The following is an 18,676-nucleotide window of genomic DNA, read 5'->3' as shown; positions in this document are numbered from 1 at the left end:
CCAATAGAAAAATCTACAGATGCTGTACAATGGTTAATTTATTTATACCTACCAGTGCAAAGCTATTTTAGACTGGCTCATATAGCATAACGTACAACGCGCTACCTTGCGACCCAGGCAGGCGAGCCAGGCCCAGATTTAATCTATGTGGCAGATTAACGAGCGTGTACTGGTACATCAACCATCCTGAATATGGTTTCTAAGTGGTTTCCACAAATTCCAGCTTAGATTAAAAAAAACAGTTAAAATATGGTAAAAAATATTTTAATTCGTTAGTTCAGCTTGTATCCTTGTCTAAGACAAAGTTGAGACTCAGTAAGTCTCCAACAAAATATAATTACATCACATCAATACAAAGAACAAAATTTACGCGAATCACAGACGGCTTACACGATTTCCGTCTATTTGCTCGCCTTGAGGACTGTGGAGTCAGGAAGAGCATCTAGAAACAAAGTTTGGTAATAAAATAAAAATTTAAGAAATCCTGAGCAAGTGGACCCCATAGAAGAGGGAATAAAAGAAAAGAAGAAAGCTCTTTAGTGGGCGAAATATTGGATTTAACTATCAAATTGATCTAATTTCTTTGTTTGTTCTATGTTTAAACTTCTTTATCACCCTGTTATTCCTTTTCTCTTCTTCTTCTTCTCCTTCTCCTTCATTTTTTTACCATCAGATGTCGGCCATTAAGCATTACCCTGTTGTAATGGATTGCTGTAAATATAAAGTGGACATACAAACTGTATAAAACAAAATAAGGAAACAATTATACGTCGTGTCGACAACAGAAACATCACAGATAAAGCACAGCGTCAAATTGAATAAGGAAGCATAAGGATACCAGCCATGTTCTTGTTTAAGAAAACACTTTGGCGTTCAGCCCTTGTGATATTGGAATTTGAATTCATTATTGTTGCAACGTATGACAGCTCTTTTATGGTAGAAATCTGTCACAATATCATGAGCTCGATGGGTTGATATCGCTCAAGAGAGTGCAGTGGCTTAAGGTACTATCCTCGTATTCCAGAGAAATGGAAACTAAATACAATATTTACAAGTTAATACGAGTATTTATAATAAAGTAAAAACAGCACCATTTTCCGCAGTTTCCTCAAAGTGATTAAGTAAAATCCAGTAATATCTCTATTGTAAAATATACTGCTTATTTCCATTCCTTTACTGATAGTTCTGTTTTAATTGCGTCATCAACAAAGTGTTTAGTACAATTTTCATTTGTCTTTCACCTTCTTCCCACAATAACGCCCCATTGTTATGGGATATTGTAACTCTGTATGATACCAGAAAGTGTCAGATGTTACACTGAGTATGACTTGTTCACAACCTCTACGCCGCTGTTAATGGTGGACTTGTTTACATTGGTACTACATCACAACTATAGGAAATATTAGCTCCATATATCGTTATTACAATAACTATTGGAACTTTTTCTCGATGAATCATGACCTTATTAATGGAATGTTCACTAATGAGTGTTACACAATATGAGGCGGTTATCACCAGACTGCGTCACAACAATATGTTATCACAACGTCACTTGTTCCATAAGACAGACGCACTCTTATGCAGACCAGCTGCCAGATCAGAGGGCCTACCAAATCAGAGCGCGATTCTTCATACTGAGAAATGATTTCAAAAGCGAGCACACATATAACAACGTCGTTATAACCGTACTTCCCAGTTCCTAAAGGCAGCTGAACGTGGAAAGTTTGGCCTCCACAAGGTGTACCCACAAATGGAGCGTTAATGTTTCTTCTCCTTCGGCCTTGCTATGATGAACAGTCGTCGCGCGAGACAAAACATGGCACCAGCAACCGCAGCCGCTGCCAGCAGTAGGAAGGCCATGACGTCGAGCAGTAGCAGCTGCCACCAGTACAGGTCGAGGGCAGCACTGCGCATGTGCGGGGCCCCCTTGTGACGTATCACGTACTCCACCCACCACACGGCGCGCTCCACAGAGTCCGCTTGGTGCTCACGGAATATCGACGAGAAAGTTCTCATGTTCTCTCTATACCTGCGGAGCAAAACAATATTATCAGCATTTCTCTCTTCCTACAGTACCTCTTAGCTCTGAATGTTCAAGAATTGGTTGGAACTGATCAACATGGTCTGCAAGGAATTGGTTCAAAATGGTTCAAATGGCTCTGAGCACTATGGGACTCAACTGCTGAGGTCATTAGTCCCCTAGAACTTAGAACTAGTTAAACCTAACTAACCTAAGGACATCACAAACATCCATGCCCGAGGCAGGATTCGAACCTGCGACCGTAGCGCTGCAAGGAATTACTAAACTTATTTTTCAGAGTAAACAGCTATGACTCTAAGTGATAAGGACCAGTTTGTGGGATGTGGAAAGTAAATATGAAGGTAATGCCAAAAGCAAGATCTTCTACTTTTTTATAAGTACATAGACCTGTTTATTTCTACAATCATTCAATGAAGGCTTTCACGACCAGACGGTACTGTTGTTGATAATTCTTCCGGGTTATATGGCCGTGGTCCATGGAATTCTTCTATTCCTAACGTTTCGTCCAATACCTCGTCGGACATCCTCAGAGGTATGGCTGGTCCTGCTGAGTCCTGCCGACTGACGAGTCGGGCGTCGGTGAGCGGCCTAAATACCGAGGAAAGTGGGCGTGATCTAGCTTGCACATAGTAGCAGAGAGAAAACTACTCAAAGATAAAATGTAACTATCGATAATAGTCCGTCATAGATAAAAATCACTTATCGATTCTGTAACGCCACTGTCCATATCTCGCTTAATTTCAAGGCCTCTTCTTTTCTATTAAAATTATCTTCATGTTCATAAATTTCTGTATAGGGAGGCTATTGAAATTTATAAACATGAAGATAATTTTAATAGAAAAGAAGAGGCCTTGAAATTAAGCGAGATATGGACAGTGGCGTTACAGAATCGATAAGTGATTTTTATCTATGACGGACTATTATCGATAGTTACATTTTATCTTTGAGTAGTTTTCTCTCTGCTACTATGTGCAAGCTAGATCACGCCCACTTTCCTCGGTATTTAGGCCGCTCACCGACGCCCGACTCGTCAGTCGGCATGACTCAGCAGGACCAGTCATACCTCTGAAGATGTCCAACGTAGTATTGGACGAAACGTTAGAAATAGAAGAATTCCGTGGACCACGGCCATATAACCCGGAAGAACTATTTCTACAATGGCTTACATCAGTTTACAACTTGAACATTTAGCTATTTTTCGACATGATCACCATTTCTGTCGATGCATTTTTGTAGACGCTGTGGCAGTTTTTGTATGTCCATGTCATACCAGGTCGCCGCCATGCTGTTCAGAAAGTTATGAACCTCTTCTTTCACCTCGTCGTCGGAGCTGAATCGCTTTCCGGCCAAATGTTCTTTTAACCTATGGAACAGGTGGTCACTGGGAACCAAGTCAGGGCTATAGGGTAGATTGGGGATTATGTGCCACTGAAACTGTTACAGGACAGCGTTGTCATGGAGAATGTGTACGCCCTTACTCAACATTCCTCATCTCCGGTTCTGAATTGCCCGTTTGGGTTTTTTCAGAGTCTCACAGTACCTGTCAGCTTTAATTGTGGTCCGGGCGATTCGGCTCCGACGACGAGGTGAAAGAAGGGGTTCATAACTTTCTGAACAGCATGGCGGCGAGCTGGTATGATATAGGCATACAAAAACTGCCACAGCGTCTACAAAAATGCATCGACAGAAGTGGTGATTATGTCGAAAACTAGCTACATGTTCAAGACGTAAATTGATGTAAACCACTGTAGAAAGAAACAGGTCTATCTACTTATAAAAAAATAGGAGACCTTACTTTCGGGATTACCCTCGTATTTTGTCGCCACATAAACTTGAGGAAGTGAAGAAGGGATGTATAGTTAGAATTTAGACAAGGGTAGTGATGTTATGCTAAAAAATGAAGGGAGGATGGAATATTAGACTTCAACATTTTGTTGATGTTGCAGTAATTTGAAAATGTGAACGGAATCGACCATGACCTCATCAAGAAACAATTTCTATGTTCTCTTAGACCTGGACCGAGTACTGCACATCAACCATCGTCCCATATAGCTCAGTCATATTCTCGAAACACAAATGACCTTCATAGGAAACAGTATATTTTAGTCTTCAGCGATCTTTGAAGGACAAAGTGCCTTGTCAAATGTTATGTGGTTGGTTAGAAAATTATATGTCTCACACATGAGTTGGACAATATTAACGATATGATATAGAATAATAAAACTACGATAAATCCATATGACCTGTTGTATAGGTTCACTGTCAGTCTACTGAGCCTGTTGAGAAATCCTTCGGGAACTCAGGTGGGAATCCTTGGAGGGAAGGCAAATGTGGCTTTGACGGACACTACTGAAAAAATTAAGAGAACCGGCATTTGAGCTGACTGTGGAACGGTTTTACTGCCACCAACGTACGTTTCGCCTAAGGATCACGAAGATAAGATAAGAAAAGTAATGGCTTTTACAGAGGCATATAGACAATCGTTTTTTCCTCGCTCTGTTTATGGGTGGAACAGGAAAGAAAACGGCTAATATTGGTACAAAGTATCCTCCACCACCTACCATATGGTACATTGCGGCGTGTATATGTAGTTTTATACTTAGATGTATTACAGGTTGATGGTATCCTGCACCAAAGGTTATTTGTGTTTGTCATAGTTTTGATCCTCCCCCCATGAACCATGGACCTTGCCGTTGGTGGGGAGGCTTGCGTGCCTCAGCGATACAGATGGCCGTACCGTAGGTGCAACCACAACGGAGGGGTATCTGTTGAGAGGCCAGACAAACATGTGGTTCCTGAAGAGGGTCAGCAGCCTTTTCAGTAGTTGCAGGGGCAACAGTCTGGATGATTGACTGATCTGGCCTTGTAACATTAACCAAAACGGCCTTGCTGTGCTGGCACTGCGAACGGCTGAAAGCAAGGGGAAACTACAGCCGTAATTTTTCCCGACGACATGCAGCTTTACTGTATGATTAAATGATGATTGCGTCCTCTTGGGTAAAATATTCTGGAGGTAAAATAGTCCCCCATTCGGATCTCCGGGCGGGGACTACTCAAGAGGACGTCGTTATCAGGAGAAAGAAAACTGGCATTCTACGGATCGGAGCGTGGAATGTCAAATCCCTTAATCGGGCAGGTAGGTTAGAAAATTTAAAAAGGGAAATGGATAGGTTAAAGTTAGATATAGTGGGAATTAGTGAAGTTCGGTGGCAGAAGGAACAAGACTTTTGGTCAGGTGATTACAGGGTTATAAATACAAAATCAAATAGGGGTAATGCAGGAGTTGGTTTAATAATGAATAAAAAAATAGGAGTGCGGGTTAGCTACTACAAACAGCATAGTGAACGCATTATTGTGGCCAAGATAGACACGAAGCCCATGCCTACTACAGTAGTACAAGTTTATATGCCAACTAGCTCTGCAGATGATGAAGAAATTGATGAAATGTATGACGAGATAAAAGAAATTATTCAGGTAGTGAAGGGAGACGAAAATTTAATAGTCATGGGTGACTGCAGTTCGTCAGTAGGAAAAGGGAGAGAAGGAAACATAGTAGGTGAATATGGATTGGGGGGAAGAAATGAAAGAGGAAGCCGCCTTGTAGAATTTTGCACAGAGCATAACTTAATCATAGCTAACACTTGGTTCAAGAATCATGAAAGAAGGTTGTATACCTGGAAGAATCCTGGAGATACTAAAAGGTATCAGATAGATTATATAATGGTAAGACAGAGATTTAGGAACCAGGTTTTAAATTGTAAGACATTTCCAGGGGCAGATGTGGACTCTGACCACAATCTGTTGGTTATGAACTGCAGATTGAAACTGAAGAAACTGCAAAAAGGCGGGAATTTAAGGAGATGAGACCTGGATAAATTGAAAGAACCAGAGGTTGTAGAGAGTTTCAGGGAGAGCATAAGGGAACAATTGACAGGAATGGGGGAAAAAAATACAGTAGAAGAAGAATGGGTAGCTCTGAGGGATGAAGTAGTGAAGGCAGCAGAGGATCAAGTAGGTAAAAAGACGAGGGCTAATATAAATCCTTGGCTAACAGAAGAAATATTGAATTTAATTGATGAAAGGAGAAATTATAAAAATGCAGTAAATGAAGCAGGCAAAAAGGAATACAAACGTCTCAAAAATGAGATCGACAGGAAGTGCAAAATGGCTAAGCAGGGATGGCTAGAGGACAAATGTAAGGATGTAGAGGCTTGTCTCACTAGGGGTAAGATAGATACAGCCCACAGGAAAATTAAAGAGACCTTTGGAGAGAAGAGAACCACTTGTATGAATATCAGGAGCTCAGATGGCAACCCAGTTCTAAGCAAAGAAGGGAAGGCAGAAAGGTGGAAGGAGTATATAGAGGGTTTATACAAGGGCGATGTACTTGAGGACAATATTATGGAAATGGAAGAGGATGTAGATGAAGATGAAATGGGAGATACGATACTGCGTGAAGAGTTTGACAGAGCACTGAAAGACCTGAGTCGAAACAAGGCCCCGGGAGTAGACAACATTCCATTAGAACTACTGATGGCCTTGGGAGAGCCAGTCATGACAAAACTCTACCATCTGGTGAGCAAGATGTATGAGACAGGTTAAATACCCTCAGACTTCAAAAAGAATATAATAATTCCAATCCCAAAGAAAACAGGTGTTGACAGATGTGAAAATTACCGAACTATCAGTTTAATAAGTCACAGCTGCAAAATACTAACACGAATTCTTTACAGACGAATGGAAAAACTAGAAGAAGGCAAACCTACGTTTCTAGCATTTGTAGACTTAGAGAAAGCTTTTGACAACGTTAACTGGAATACTCTCTTTCAAATTCTGAAGGTGGCAGGGGTAAAATACAGGGAGCGAAAGGCTATTTGCAATTTGTACAGAAACCAGATGGCAGTTATAAGAGTCGAGGGGCATGAAAGGGAAGCAGTGGTTGGGAAAGTAGTGAGACAGGGTTGTAGCCTCTCCCCGATGTTATTCAATCTGTATATTGAGCAAGCAGTAAAGGAAACAAAAGAAAAATTCGGAGTAGGTATTAAAATTCATGGAGAAGAAGTAAAAACTTTGAGGTTCGCCGATGACATTGTAATTCTGTCAGAGACAGCAAAGGACTTGGAAGAGCAGTTGAACGGAATGGACAGTGTCTTGAAAGGAGGATATAAGATGAACATCAACAAAAGCAAAACGAGGATAATGGAATGTAGTCAAATTAAATCGGGTGATGCTGAGGGGATTAGATTAGGAAATGAGACACTTAAAGTAGTAAAGGAGTTTTGCTATTCAGGGAGTAAAATAACTGATGATGGTCGAAGTAGAGAGGATATAAAATGTAGACTGGCAATGGCAAGGAAATCGTTTCTGAAGAAGAGAAATTTGTTAACATCGAGTATAGATTTAAGTGTCAGGAAGTCGTTTCTGAAAGTATTTGTATGGAGCGTAGCCATGTATGGAAGTGAAACATGGACGATAACCAGTTTGGACAAGAAGAGAATAGAAAGCTTTCGAAATGTGGTGCTACAGAAGAATGCTGAAGATAAAGTGGGTGGATCACGTAACTAATGAGGAGGTATTGAATAGGATTGGGGAGAAGAGAAGTTAGTGGCACAACTTGACTAGAAGAAGGGATCGGTTGGTAGGACATGTTTTGAGGCATCAAGGGATCACAAATTTAGCATTGGAAGGCAGCGTGGAGGGTAAAAATCGTAGAGGGAGACCAAGAGATCAATACATTAAGCAGATTCAGAAGGATGTAGGTTGCAGTAGGTACTGGGAGATGAAGAAGCTTGCATAGGATAGAGTAGCATGGAGAGCTGCATCAAACCAGTCTCAGGACTGAAGACCACAACAACAACAACATAGTTTTGATATGTTTTTACGTGTTTGCACTATCTAAAGTTTTATGTTTTGTTTATTTATTTAGGAAGACAGACGTGTCTGATAATGATCATAAAATAAGGAATATGTTATACTCAACGACTCTTTTGAATTCTACAAATTTTAAAGATAGGTTTGCTGTCTACTTCAGTCTGATTCACACTTCATTATCATGAACATGTGCACTTATAAATATCGAGAATTCTAATCTCCTTACTTCCATTCACATGCTATATTAATTTTCAGAGTGCTTCTATCTACTGTACAAAACTGAAAATACTGTGTTTTTGGGAAATTAGAAGATAGTAGTTGCAGAAAACCATTCAGTATTTTTCTGAAAAAGATAGTTAAAGATTTCTTCTTTTACTTTGTCTTCAGTCAGTTATAAAACTCGTGTCATCTGCAGGAGGTACAGAGTGGTTATAATTAAACTTTTGCTGCTTGAGCCATTGTAAACGGAGAACTATTTACTGTATGAGTTCCCAACTTCATAAGAATGGTGTTCAGGCTGTGCACTGCAGAGTTGCGTTGTCAGCAGTCTTAGTGTCATAACTTGCCATTAGGCGGAAATACTGGTACCCTGTCCCAAGGTTGAAACAAAAGCATTAACGTACGTTACTGTTGCAGACGGTCAATACGGGTCTGGACAAGGTGAACAGGGCTTCATTTGTAAAGCTATTACAAACCTTTGGAAATTACTTTTGTGCCACTTACAGCTCCAACAAATTACCAAATTTCTTTCGGTTTTGGAGATGGTCCAGCGATAATATTTTGCTACAGGAGCTATTGCAGGCTTCGCGAAATCCTTTTGATAGCCGAAGCATGTGAAACTCTTCAGGAGGTCTGACCACGATTTGCCCACCTGGAGCGCGCTCGCATTCCCCGAGTGCAGCTGAGTCTGCTCAGCGCTCCGGTTTCCCCCAACACTATGTTGCTCAGAGCAGGTGTATGATTGAGACGGCTATATGCAGAAGGCTGCACAAGCGGGAAACTTAGGAAAAGGTGTTTGCAACACATGCGACTACTTCTAAGAGGACAGTATTTTAGTATACTTTTATACAGCAGGATTTTACGACTAGTGCGTATTTTCAACTTTTTAATTTTCTATTAAAGCATTAACATTATTACTTAAGTAGATAAGCCCGTTAGAAAGCCTTTTTATGAAAATAAAAATCAGTCGTCTGCTGTTGGTGACAACCGATTTTTATTTTTGTGAAATGAATTGACACTGCAGTTGCTGAACAACAGCTACGAAGAGAAACATTAGTTAAAATTAATGTTAATCAGTTGAAATCGATTTGAAAAAGTGAATAAATAAACCATGATTTTGCGACTGGTTGCTGCATATTTGGTAATTTTATGGTTTACGGTTGCTGCACGACTTGAGAACCACATGGAACCCACCGTTCATTAGATACATTAGTGTTAATAAAGTGAACAGATATACAGAAAGTTTTACATACAGGCATTTAACACTAGGCTGTGATATTTATAATTCCGATTTTTGAATGTGTAATATACCTATAATCATGGTTCGTGATACAGACAAACACATGGGGTTATACAAATTAAAATTTGATAAACCTGAATGTTGGTGGAACTCAGTCAATTTCATAGCAGAAAAAGAAATTTGCACACCTACATCATCCAAACATTGGTTGAACTTTAATGGTTTGCCTGTGCAGTGGACGATATTACTCTTGGAGTAGCATTTTATAAAAGTTTTGTAAATTCCTATCAACTCAAGTTTTAAATAATTAGGAAAATCAGCAGCCAAGAGCGAGAATGGTCCGACAAATAAAGCGAAATCAGTCTTCAGTCTTCCAAAGTTTTGCAATCTCTTTGGAGAACCCATGATGAAATGTTTCAGTTACTGAAACGTAGGCAGGCATGTTTAGTCCACAAATGACAGGCTTGAATTCTTCGAAATATTCGATATCATGAACTTGAAGGTAATTTTTCTGTAGGATTAAGTTTTGTTTGATAATATCAATCGTGTCCACCAATTCTATTACCAAATAAATCTCCATCTACATTAAGATAACAAATTCAAATATTTGGTGACGTCCATCATAAGAGATTCTGTTACTATTTTAGTTTTTTCCTAATGGCCGCTTTCAGTTCAGCCACCATGTACTCTCGTCAGCCAGAAGACGAGATCACCATGTCGTCTTTGTGGGCAGTGCTGTAATGCCGTTCCAGTGAGTGGCCTTTTTTTTCAGTTCATAATAATGCGATGGCAAATTAAACCCTTTGGGTTACTTTAAAAAGACACTAAAAATTAGGCACTGAATGTAGTTGCGTCTCCACTTTTTTGTTTTTTCGACAAGCAAGTAGACGCCGCAGTATTCTTAATGCAGAACGCAATCTAATTTAACACAACTGAAGACTTGAAATAAAAAAGGCTAAGTACCATAATAGGGAATTTTGAGGTCTTGGGTGAAATGTGGTCTACATTCTAAGCCTCAAACTGCCATGAATAAAAATGTAGTACCAAATGCAATCAACAGATGATACGGGGTTCAACGAGCACTGCTGTTAACATTTGAAAGACTCTACATTCCGCGTGCTTCTTCTTTAGTGTTGGATAAAATGACGGAGACAGCAGATGTGTATAAGAGTCTGAGTGGAAAGAAATGACAAATTAAAGGAAAAAGCTGGAAAGTGGAGGGAATGAATACATACATTCAAGTAATAAATGTATTCCTGCAGTAGCTCGTCCAGCACAGGAGGCAGGTCTCATCACTGACCATAACTGGGTACTATGTTTATTCTTCATTTGCCAAATGCGCTGCTCCAGAAGATGTGAAGGACATGATACATCAGTCAAGGAAAAGAAAGCCATTCATCGTCAGTAACAAAAAAATGGCTCTGAGCACTATGCGACATAACTTCTGAGGTCATCAGTCGCCAGAACTTAGAACTAATTAAACCTAAGGACATCACACACATCCATGCCCGAGGCAGGATTCGAACCTGCGACCGTAGCGGTCGCTCGGTTCCAGACTGCAGCGCCTAGAACCGCCGGCCACTCCGGCCGGCATCGTCAGTAACATAAATGCATCTGCCTTCTTAGATTTCAAGAAAGTTCCGTATTGTAATACAAAAACAGCAAATCTAAACATATCCAGAGTACAGTGGCTATCGTTGGATAAACATAAGACTCATGTAGTTAGGATCAGAAGGCCGGGGAAGATATCACTACTTTGAGAAAACAAGCACGAGTACACGACGTCAAGAAATTGCAAATTCAACAAATTTGAAATGATGCAGTACGCGACAAATAATGACCAAATACAATTTTATGTAAGAAGAATTAACTTTTACTATCTTTTTCCTGGGTATTGAACTACAGCACTTACAGCCTTTTATCGCATTCCCTCTTTCAGTAAGTTTTTCATACTATTACAGCACAAAGTTTGTAATTTCGTTTGGAAACAGGATCCATGCTGTGCTTAACTTTCAAATAAAACACGTTGATACTGCCATGATAGCCATTAATTGTCTTGTATACTTAAAACTCTTTTTCCTCAAATTCACGATTTTGGGACTTTTATTTCACGTCTTCAAATGGTCTCGCTAGCAAAGCGCTTGGCGTTGCTCAAGCCGTGTGCCTTGCTCTACCGGCGTCCGTTCGTAGCCTTCCTGCTCCCTCCCCTTTTCGCCCCTCAGCACTTTTCGTCGCTGGGCTTGGAGCGCTAAAGCCTGTATCACACGACACGCCTATCTTATACAAGTCTGCACCAGCGTATCAGCGCGTACAAGTGTGTAACTAACTGCCAACTGTTTCGTTAGCCCTATTACACGACACACACCTAACGTGTCAGTACGTACCAGCTCCTCAAGAGTATACATTCGGAACCACAGGGTTGGTTATATAGGTTACTTTGTTGAGTGTCGAATTTGATATTTCTGTAAAGCTGCTATTTACTCGTATTTAAATTTCGATCTAGCTTTGTATTTATTAAGGAGTTTTTGTTATCTTGTGCAACTACAATGAAATCACGTTATGGAGAATTATGGACTAAAGTGTTCGTTTTATGTCATCCTAGGACAAGCAAACGGTTATCTATGTTTACATTTCTCAGCATTTTAGACATGGAGGACGCATTCATCTACGCAGCATTCGCCGTGACAGTGTTCGCCTTAGTCTTTAGGAAGAGGAGAGAACGACGACTTAATGCCAGGAGTAGGATTTTCGTCAAGGTGGATTTGCCTTTCCGATCTTATACGTCAGAATTCGAACAAGTGACACAGTATTGAGGGACGCTATTTCACAATAGTGCGAACGCAAAAGTGCAAAACGGCTTTTACAGACCTCACTGGTCGCGTCCAGCATTACTGCGTTGACTCTTGTGCCATTCTCTCAACACATGCATGCTAAAATAACACAAAAGATGCAGACAAATCAGACACGTGCGGTTCTTTCACCAATTAAGTTGACACATACGCATATCGAAAGCAAAATTACATGCACATTTACGTAAAACATATAAATTCAGAATGAAACATTAGGAGACGTACATTATTAGGGACCGACAGCGATGGCCCAGTGGTTAGCACACTGGACTCGCATTCGGAACGAAGACGGTTCAAATCTGCGTCCGGCCACCCAGATTTGTTTGCCGTCATTTCCCTAAATCACTCCAAGCAAACGACGGAATGGTTCCTGTGAAAGGGCACGACCGATTTCCTTCCCCATCCTTGACACGATCAGAGGCTGTGTTCCGTGTCTAATAACCTCGATGTCAAGGGGACGTTAAACCCAATCTTCCTTCCTCTTTATTACGATACAGCGTATCCAGAGGATCATATGGACACATTTCCTTGCTGGATGCCTAAAAAAGCACGCTTATACTTCCTTTTTCCATTCCATTCATACAATCGAAAGCTCTCACTAGATGTACAGCTTTTCTCAATACAAAAAAGAGAATTTTCGTTTATCTTAATACTCTATATATAAAAAATTACTTTTAGGGACTCACTCAATGCATCTTTGCAAGATATCACGTGATTTTTGTAATTTCATTGTATTCTTGAAATAATATTTTGCTTTTAAGCCTACAAATTGTCACCTGCTTACCATCTTTCTCCTTTAAGTAGTTGGCCCTTTTTTTTTAGCTAGGTATGGCCGACTTCCTTAAGACAATATACATGCAGCCGTCATTAGCTTTTATTTTTACGAAATATTTAATGTTCCAATCGTAATTTAAGACTTCGCAGAGGTTCAGTTCTCGTTTCAGTCAGATTCTTTTTTCAGTATTACGTGCTCATCATTATCATTAATAACCTGCTCCGTAGCCGTAATCGGTAACGTATTCTTGTGCGGTGGCTTTCGATCCGGAAGTAAACCGTTCCAAATCTTGGAATATTTTCACTGCCAATATTTGGCTGGCTAGAAGAGGTGGTGTTGTGCAGTTCCTGGTCTCTAATCTTTACGCCGGTGTCATGAACTAAATTCCAAACGTCCCAGCAGTGTCTCATGTAGTGAGGGCATGTAATACTGTTGATGTTGATGCGCCCGTTGTAAGGGGACGTTAAGCTTGGGTTGTTGTTGTAGTGGTCTTCTGTCCTGAGACTGGTTTGATGCAGCTCTCCATGCTACTCTATCCTGTGAAAGCTTTTTCATCTCCCAGTACCTACTGCAACCTACATCCTTCCGAATCTGCTTAGTGTATTCATCTCTTGGTCTCCCTCTACGATTTTTACCCTCCACGCTGCCCTCCAATACTAAACTGGTGATCCCTTGATGCCTCAGAACATGTCCTACCAACCGATCCCTTCTTCTGGTCAAGTTGTGCCACAAACTTCTCTTCTCCCCAATCCTATTCAACACTTCCTCATTAGTTATGTGATCTACCCATCTAATCTTCAGCATTCTTCTGTAGCACCACATTTCGAAAGCTTCTATTCTCTTCTTGTCCAAACTATTTATTGTCCATGTTTCACTTCCATACATGGCTACACTCCATACGAATACTTTCAGAAATGACTTCCTGACACTTAAATCAATACTGGATGTTAACAAATTTCTCTTCTTCAGAAACGCTTTCCTTGCCATTGCCAGCCTACATATTGGGTATCCACTTGGAACTATTTGTGAGGAGTAGGCTATGTGATTATGTGATCACACCCTCTGCCTTCCCTTTATCCATAACAACACAAACCCAACATTACACTGTACACACACTCGTCATAGTCGCCCACAAGATGCAGATACGCACGTCACACCCATGACAAGTCGGGAAGAGAAGCTGCTTCTGCGATCTCCGCATGGGCGCACCTTTTTGAAACTAAAGCCATGTCGACATTTCTTTCCTTCTGGCCTGCAAAGCAAAATACTGTTCTCTTTTATCATTGTAGATGATTGAATAACGTCTCCGAACACGTTATGTAATCGATCATGGAGCCTATCATCTTCATGGAGTTCATCGATGGGTATCTCTAACCAACAGACCCGTACTCAGCACTACTGAGAACGGATCCTCTTACTTCAGTCGTAGAATATAACGCAATGCTTATTGCAGTACCAGAATTCGTAACGGATACCGGTTTCCGCGAGGAGTGGGTTAGCATTTATGCCATTCGAGCACGATTCATTGTCCAACTCAAACTTGGCAGGGTTTCTTCTTGTTTACTCCTAAAGTATGCTTTCTCTCGGTGATCGCCTACAACTCCAACTTCTAGTTCAGCAGGCGTCTTTAAACTGTCAGTTGTAAATGCACACCGAATGGTGCGTTTTGGAAGAAGCGTTTTAGCACTAGGTGACCCAGAGATTTCTTGGGGTCTGCCCACCACCAACTAGCTACAACTCTTTATCTTTGCCTCAGTATCTGCAGTGAGAGTAGTATAGTTATTTTAACCAATTTTGTTGTCTTTTTTATTATTAAATTCTTTTTCATGAAATATTTCGCCTAACGGTATAATATGAGGCATAACAGTATGATATGTTATCTCAGAGATCATTGTTAAATGCCAGAAACGTTATCTGCTTCCCTGGTAAAAAGCAAGATTAGTAGAGACGAGCTAAAATTTCGTTTCTGGCCTCTAAGCAATGGAACTGCAGTAATTATTGCCGTACAGTAGCGACCCAAATCCACAATACTAAGGGCAGGACACATGCGAAAATGGGAGGGGAGGGAGGGGAAGGGGGGGAGATACGGAAACTGACAGTATGTATTACACCGTATACAGCAGCAGAACAACAATAGAACTTCTACGATTCAGATTTACAGCTACAAACAAAACAGTGCAAAAAGAAAGATCAAACGTCACTACATCCTGTGTGGTGGGGAGCTTGGTAAGTGGTTTTGTTGGAACTAACTGAAGTGTCCTTGACTTGGAACACTTCCCCAAGAAACACACGAGTTTGCACAAGAACAGCAGCGAGGCCAAGAAATGTAATTTTCAGTTAGTATTCGTAACATAAGGAGCTGAAAAAAAGTTATATTTACTTTCTGACTTGACATCCTTCATCAGACACAGCCCTGTTAACTAACTGCAACGCGTTATGCTTCATCGACTACAAGCAGTCACTGAGATTGCTACACTCGACCTTGGGCACAGCACTGACGATTGTTAATTGTTTTCGAAGTTGTCTGCTATGAAAAATGAGCGGTTTACGAACACGTCCCAAGGAAAGGGTTTCCTTACCAGAGGAAATACGAAATGTGAGGTTGTCCACGTGAGTTGGCGTGCTAAAATAAATTCGTTACATTTGAGTTACATGATAAACCACACAAATTTAAATGTAGCAGATTCAGCTAAATACCTAGGGATTACTACTACAAACAACTTGAAACGCTCACATAGAAAATACTGAGGGAAAGACGAACCAAAGACACGATTTTATTGGCAGAACACTTTGAAGATACCTTCCCTCAACCGGCCTTCCCTGCCCCCATCGTCTACATTAACGCCTAACTAAACTTAAGAAGTACTGTAGGCGGGCTGCAGCTCGCAGCTGCAATTAATTCCTCGAGGTGTCGCTCCAAAACGAATTAAATGTATGGAGCAGATAACATTTGAGCCTCAGAGCGTTCCGTCTCCAGCGCGATCATGAAAATCCCCACAGTAGTTCTTGAGATTAGCATTAACACACAGAAACAAAAAAACGTGGCGGGGGACTTCAATTAATTTATAATCCATGTAGTAGAAGAACATTGACACTGACGGAAAAAAAATCAAAACACTAAGAAGGAGTTGTGCGGCATAAATGAAAGTTGACAGTCGTGTTTCCACATCTGAAACGTGATGTCTAGCCAGAATTCGCGGCAGTTGCTACTATGAGCATCTATGAGCCACTGAGCAGCAGCTGGCACCACAGTGACACAACGAACTGTTACAGATAGATTACTTCAAGGACAGCTCGGATCCCGATACCGTGTAGCTCGCATTTCACTGACCCCAAAACACCGCCATTTGCGACTTCAGTGCTGTCACGTGACAGCTCATTGGGGTACAGGGTGGAGGTTCAAATGGTTCAAATGACTCTGACCACTATGGGACTTAACTTCTGAGGTCATCAGTCCCCTAGAACTTAGAACAACTTAAACCTAACTAACCTAAGGACATCACACACATCCATGCCCGAGGTAGGATTCGAACCTGTGACATTAGCGGTAGCGCGGTTCCACACTGAAGCACCTAGAACCGCTTGGCCACTACGGCCGGCCCAGGGTGGAGGTCTGTTGTGTTTTCTAATTGAAGCTGGTTTTGCCACGGCGCTAGTGATGTCCGTGTGTTGGTTAGAAAGATGCCAGCTGAGGGCCTGCAACCAACCTGTGTGCGTCCTAAACGCACTGAACCAACCCATTGAGTTATGGTATGAGGAGTGATTTCGTATGACAGCATGAGCACTCTCGTGACTATCCTACGCATTGTAACTGCAAATTTGTACGTCAGATTAGTGGTAGCCCCTGACGGCCGGGGTGGCCGAGCGGTTCTAGGCGCTACAAGCTGGAACCGCGCGACCGCAACGGTCGCAGGTTCGAATCCTGCCTCGGACATGGATGTGTGTGATGTCCTCAGGTTAGTTAGGTTTACGTAGTTCTGAGTTCTAGGGGACTGATGATCTCAGACGTTAAGTCCCATAGTGCTCAGAGCCATTAAAACCATTTGATACGCCCTGATTGCTGACATTCATGAACAATATCCCATGGAGCGTTTTCCAGCAGGATAACGCTCTCCCACATACGGCTGTCGTAACCCAACATGCTTTACAAACTATCGGCATGTTTCCTCGGCTGCTCGGTCACCAGATCTCTCTCCAGTCGAGAACATATGGGACATCATCGAACGAAACCTCCAGTGTCATCCACAACCAGTATTAACCGTCCCGGTATTGAGCAACAGGCATGGAACTCCATCCCAAAAACTGACATCTGGCACCTGTACGACACAACGCATGCACGTTTGCATGCTTGAACTCGACATTCTGGCGGTTACACCGGTTATTAAGGTATCAGCATTTCACATTTGTAATGGCTTATCTCCCGCTCACATTAACTTGTTTTCTTGCCATTTTACCTGTACAAATGAATTCCCAAAATTTCATTTCTTGCCATGTTACCCTGACGAATGAATTCCCCAAATTTTATTTCTCTATATTAATTACACTACTGGCCATTAAAATTGCTGCACCAAGAAGAAATGCAGATGATAAACGGGTATTCATTGGACAAATATATTATACTAGACCTGAAATGTTATTAAATTTTCACACAATTTAGGTGCATAAATCCTGAGAAATCAGTACCCAGAACAACCACATCTGGCCGTAATAACGGCCTTGATATGCCTGGGCATTGAGTCAAACACAGCTTGGATGGCGTGTACAGGTACAGCTGCCCATGCAGCTTCAACACGATACCACAGTTCATCAAGAGTAGTGACTGGCGTATTGTGACGGGCCAGTTGCTCGGCCACCATTGACCAGACGTTTTCAATTGGTGAGAGATCTGGAGAATGTGCTGGCCAGGGCGGCAGTCGAACATTTTCTGTATCCAGACAGGCCCGTACAGGACCTGCAACATGCGGTCGTGGATTATCCTGCTGAAATGTGGGGTTTCGCAGGGATCGAATGAAGGGTAGAGCCACGGGTCGTAACACATCTGAAATGTAACGTCCAATGTTCAGCTTGCCCTGAATGCGAACAAGAGGTGACCGAGACGTGTAACCAATGGCACCCCGTAGCATCACGCCGGGTGATACGCCAGTATGGCGATGATGAACACACGCTTCCAATGTTCATTCACCGCGATGTCGCCAAACACGGGTGCGACCATCATTATGCTGTAAACAGAACCTGGATTCATCATAAAAAATGACGTTTTGCCATTCGTGCACCCAGGTTCGTCGTTGAGTACACCATCGCAGGCGCTCCCGTCTGTGATGCACCGTCAAGGGTAACCGCAACCACGGTCTCCGAGCTGATAGTTCATGGTGCTGTAAACATCGTCGAACTTTTCGTGCAGATGGTGTTGCCTTGCAAACGTCCGCATCTGTTGACTCAGGGATCGAGACGTGGCTGCACGATCCGTTACAGCCAAGCGGATAAGATGCCTGTCATCTCTACTGCAAGTGATACGAGGCCGTTGGGATCCAGCACGGCGTTCCGTATTACCCTCCTGAACCAACCGATTCCATGTTCTGCTAACAGTCATTGGATCTCGACCAACGCGAGCAGCAATGTCGCGATACGATAGACCGCAATCGCGATAGGCTACAATCCGACCTTTATCAAAGTCGGAAACG

General features: G+C 41.8%; 1 protein-coding gene across 1 annotated transcript in view; it reads right to left on the bottom strand.

Moving 5' to 3' along the window:
- Window positions 1–248: 248 nt before the first annotated feature.
- LOC124776207 (UDP-glucosyltransferase 2-like) overlaps window positions 249–18,676 on the bottom strand; it is an 86,945-nt gene continuing 68,517 nt past the window's right edge. The window contains exon 7 of the mRNA XM_047251053.1: window positions 249–2,029. Within this exon, the coding sequence (XP_047107009.1) occupies window positions 1,759–2,029 (271 nt within the window). The 3' untranslated portion in view covers window positions 249–1,758. The remainder of the gene's footprint in view (window positions 2,030–18,676) is intronic.

Source organism: Schistocerca piceifrons, chromosome 2, assembly GCF_021461385.2.
Source record: "Schistocerca piceifrons isolate TAMUIC-IGC-003096 chromosome 2, iqSchPice1.1, whole genome shotgun sequence".
Taxonomy (NCBI): Eukaryota; Metazoa; Arthropoda; class Insecta; order Orthoptera; family Acrididae; genus Schistocerca; species Schistocerca piceifrons.
The sequence above is the reverse complement of the archived record's forward strand: the minus strand, read 5'-3'. Positions and strand labels throughout refer to the sequence as shown.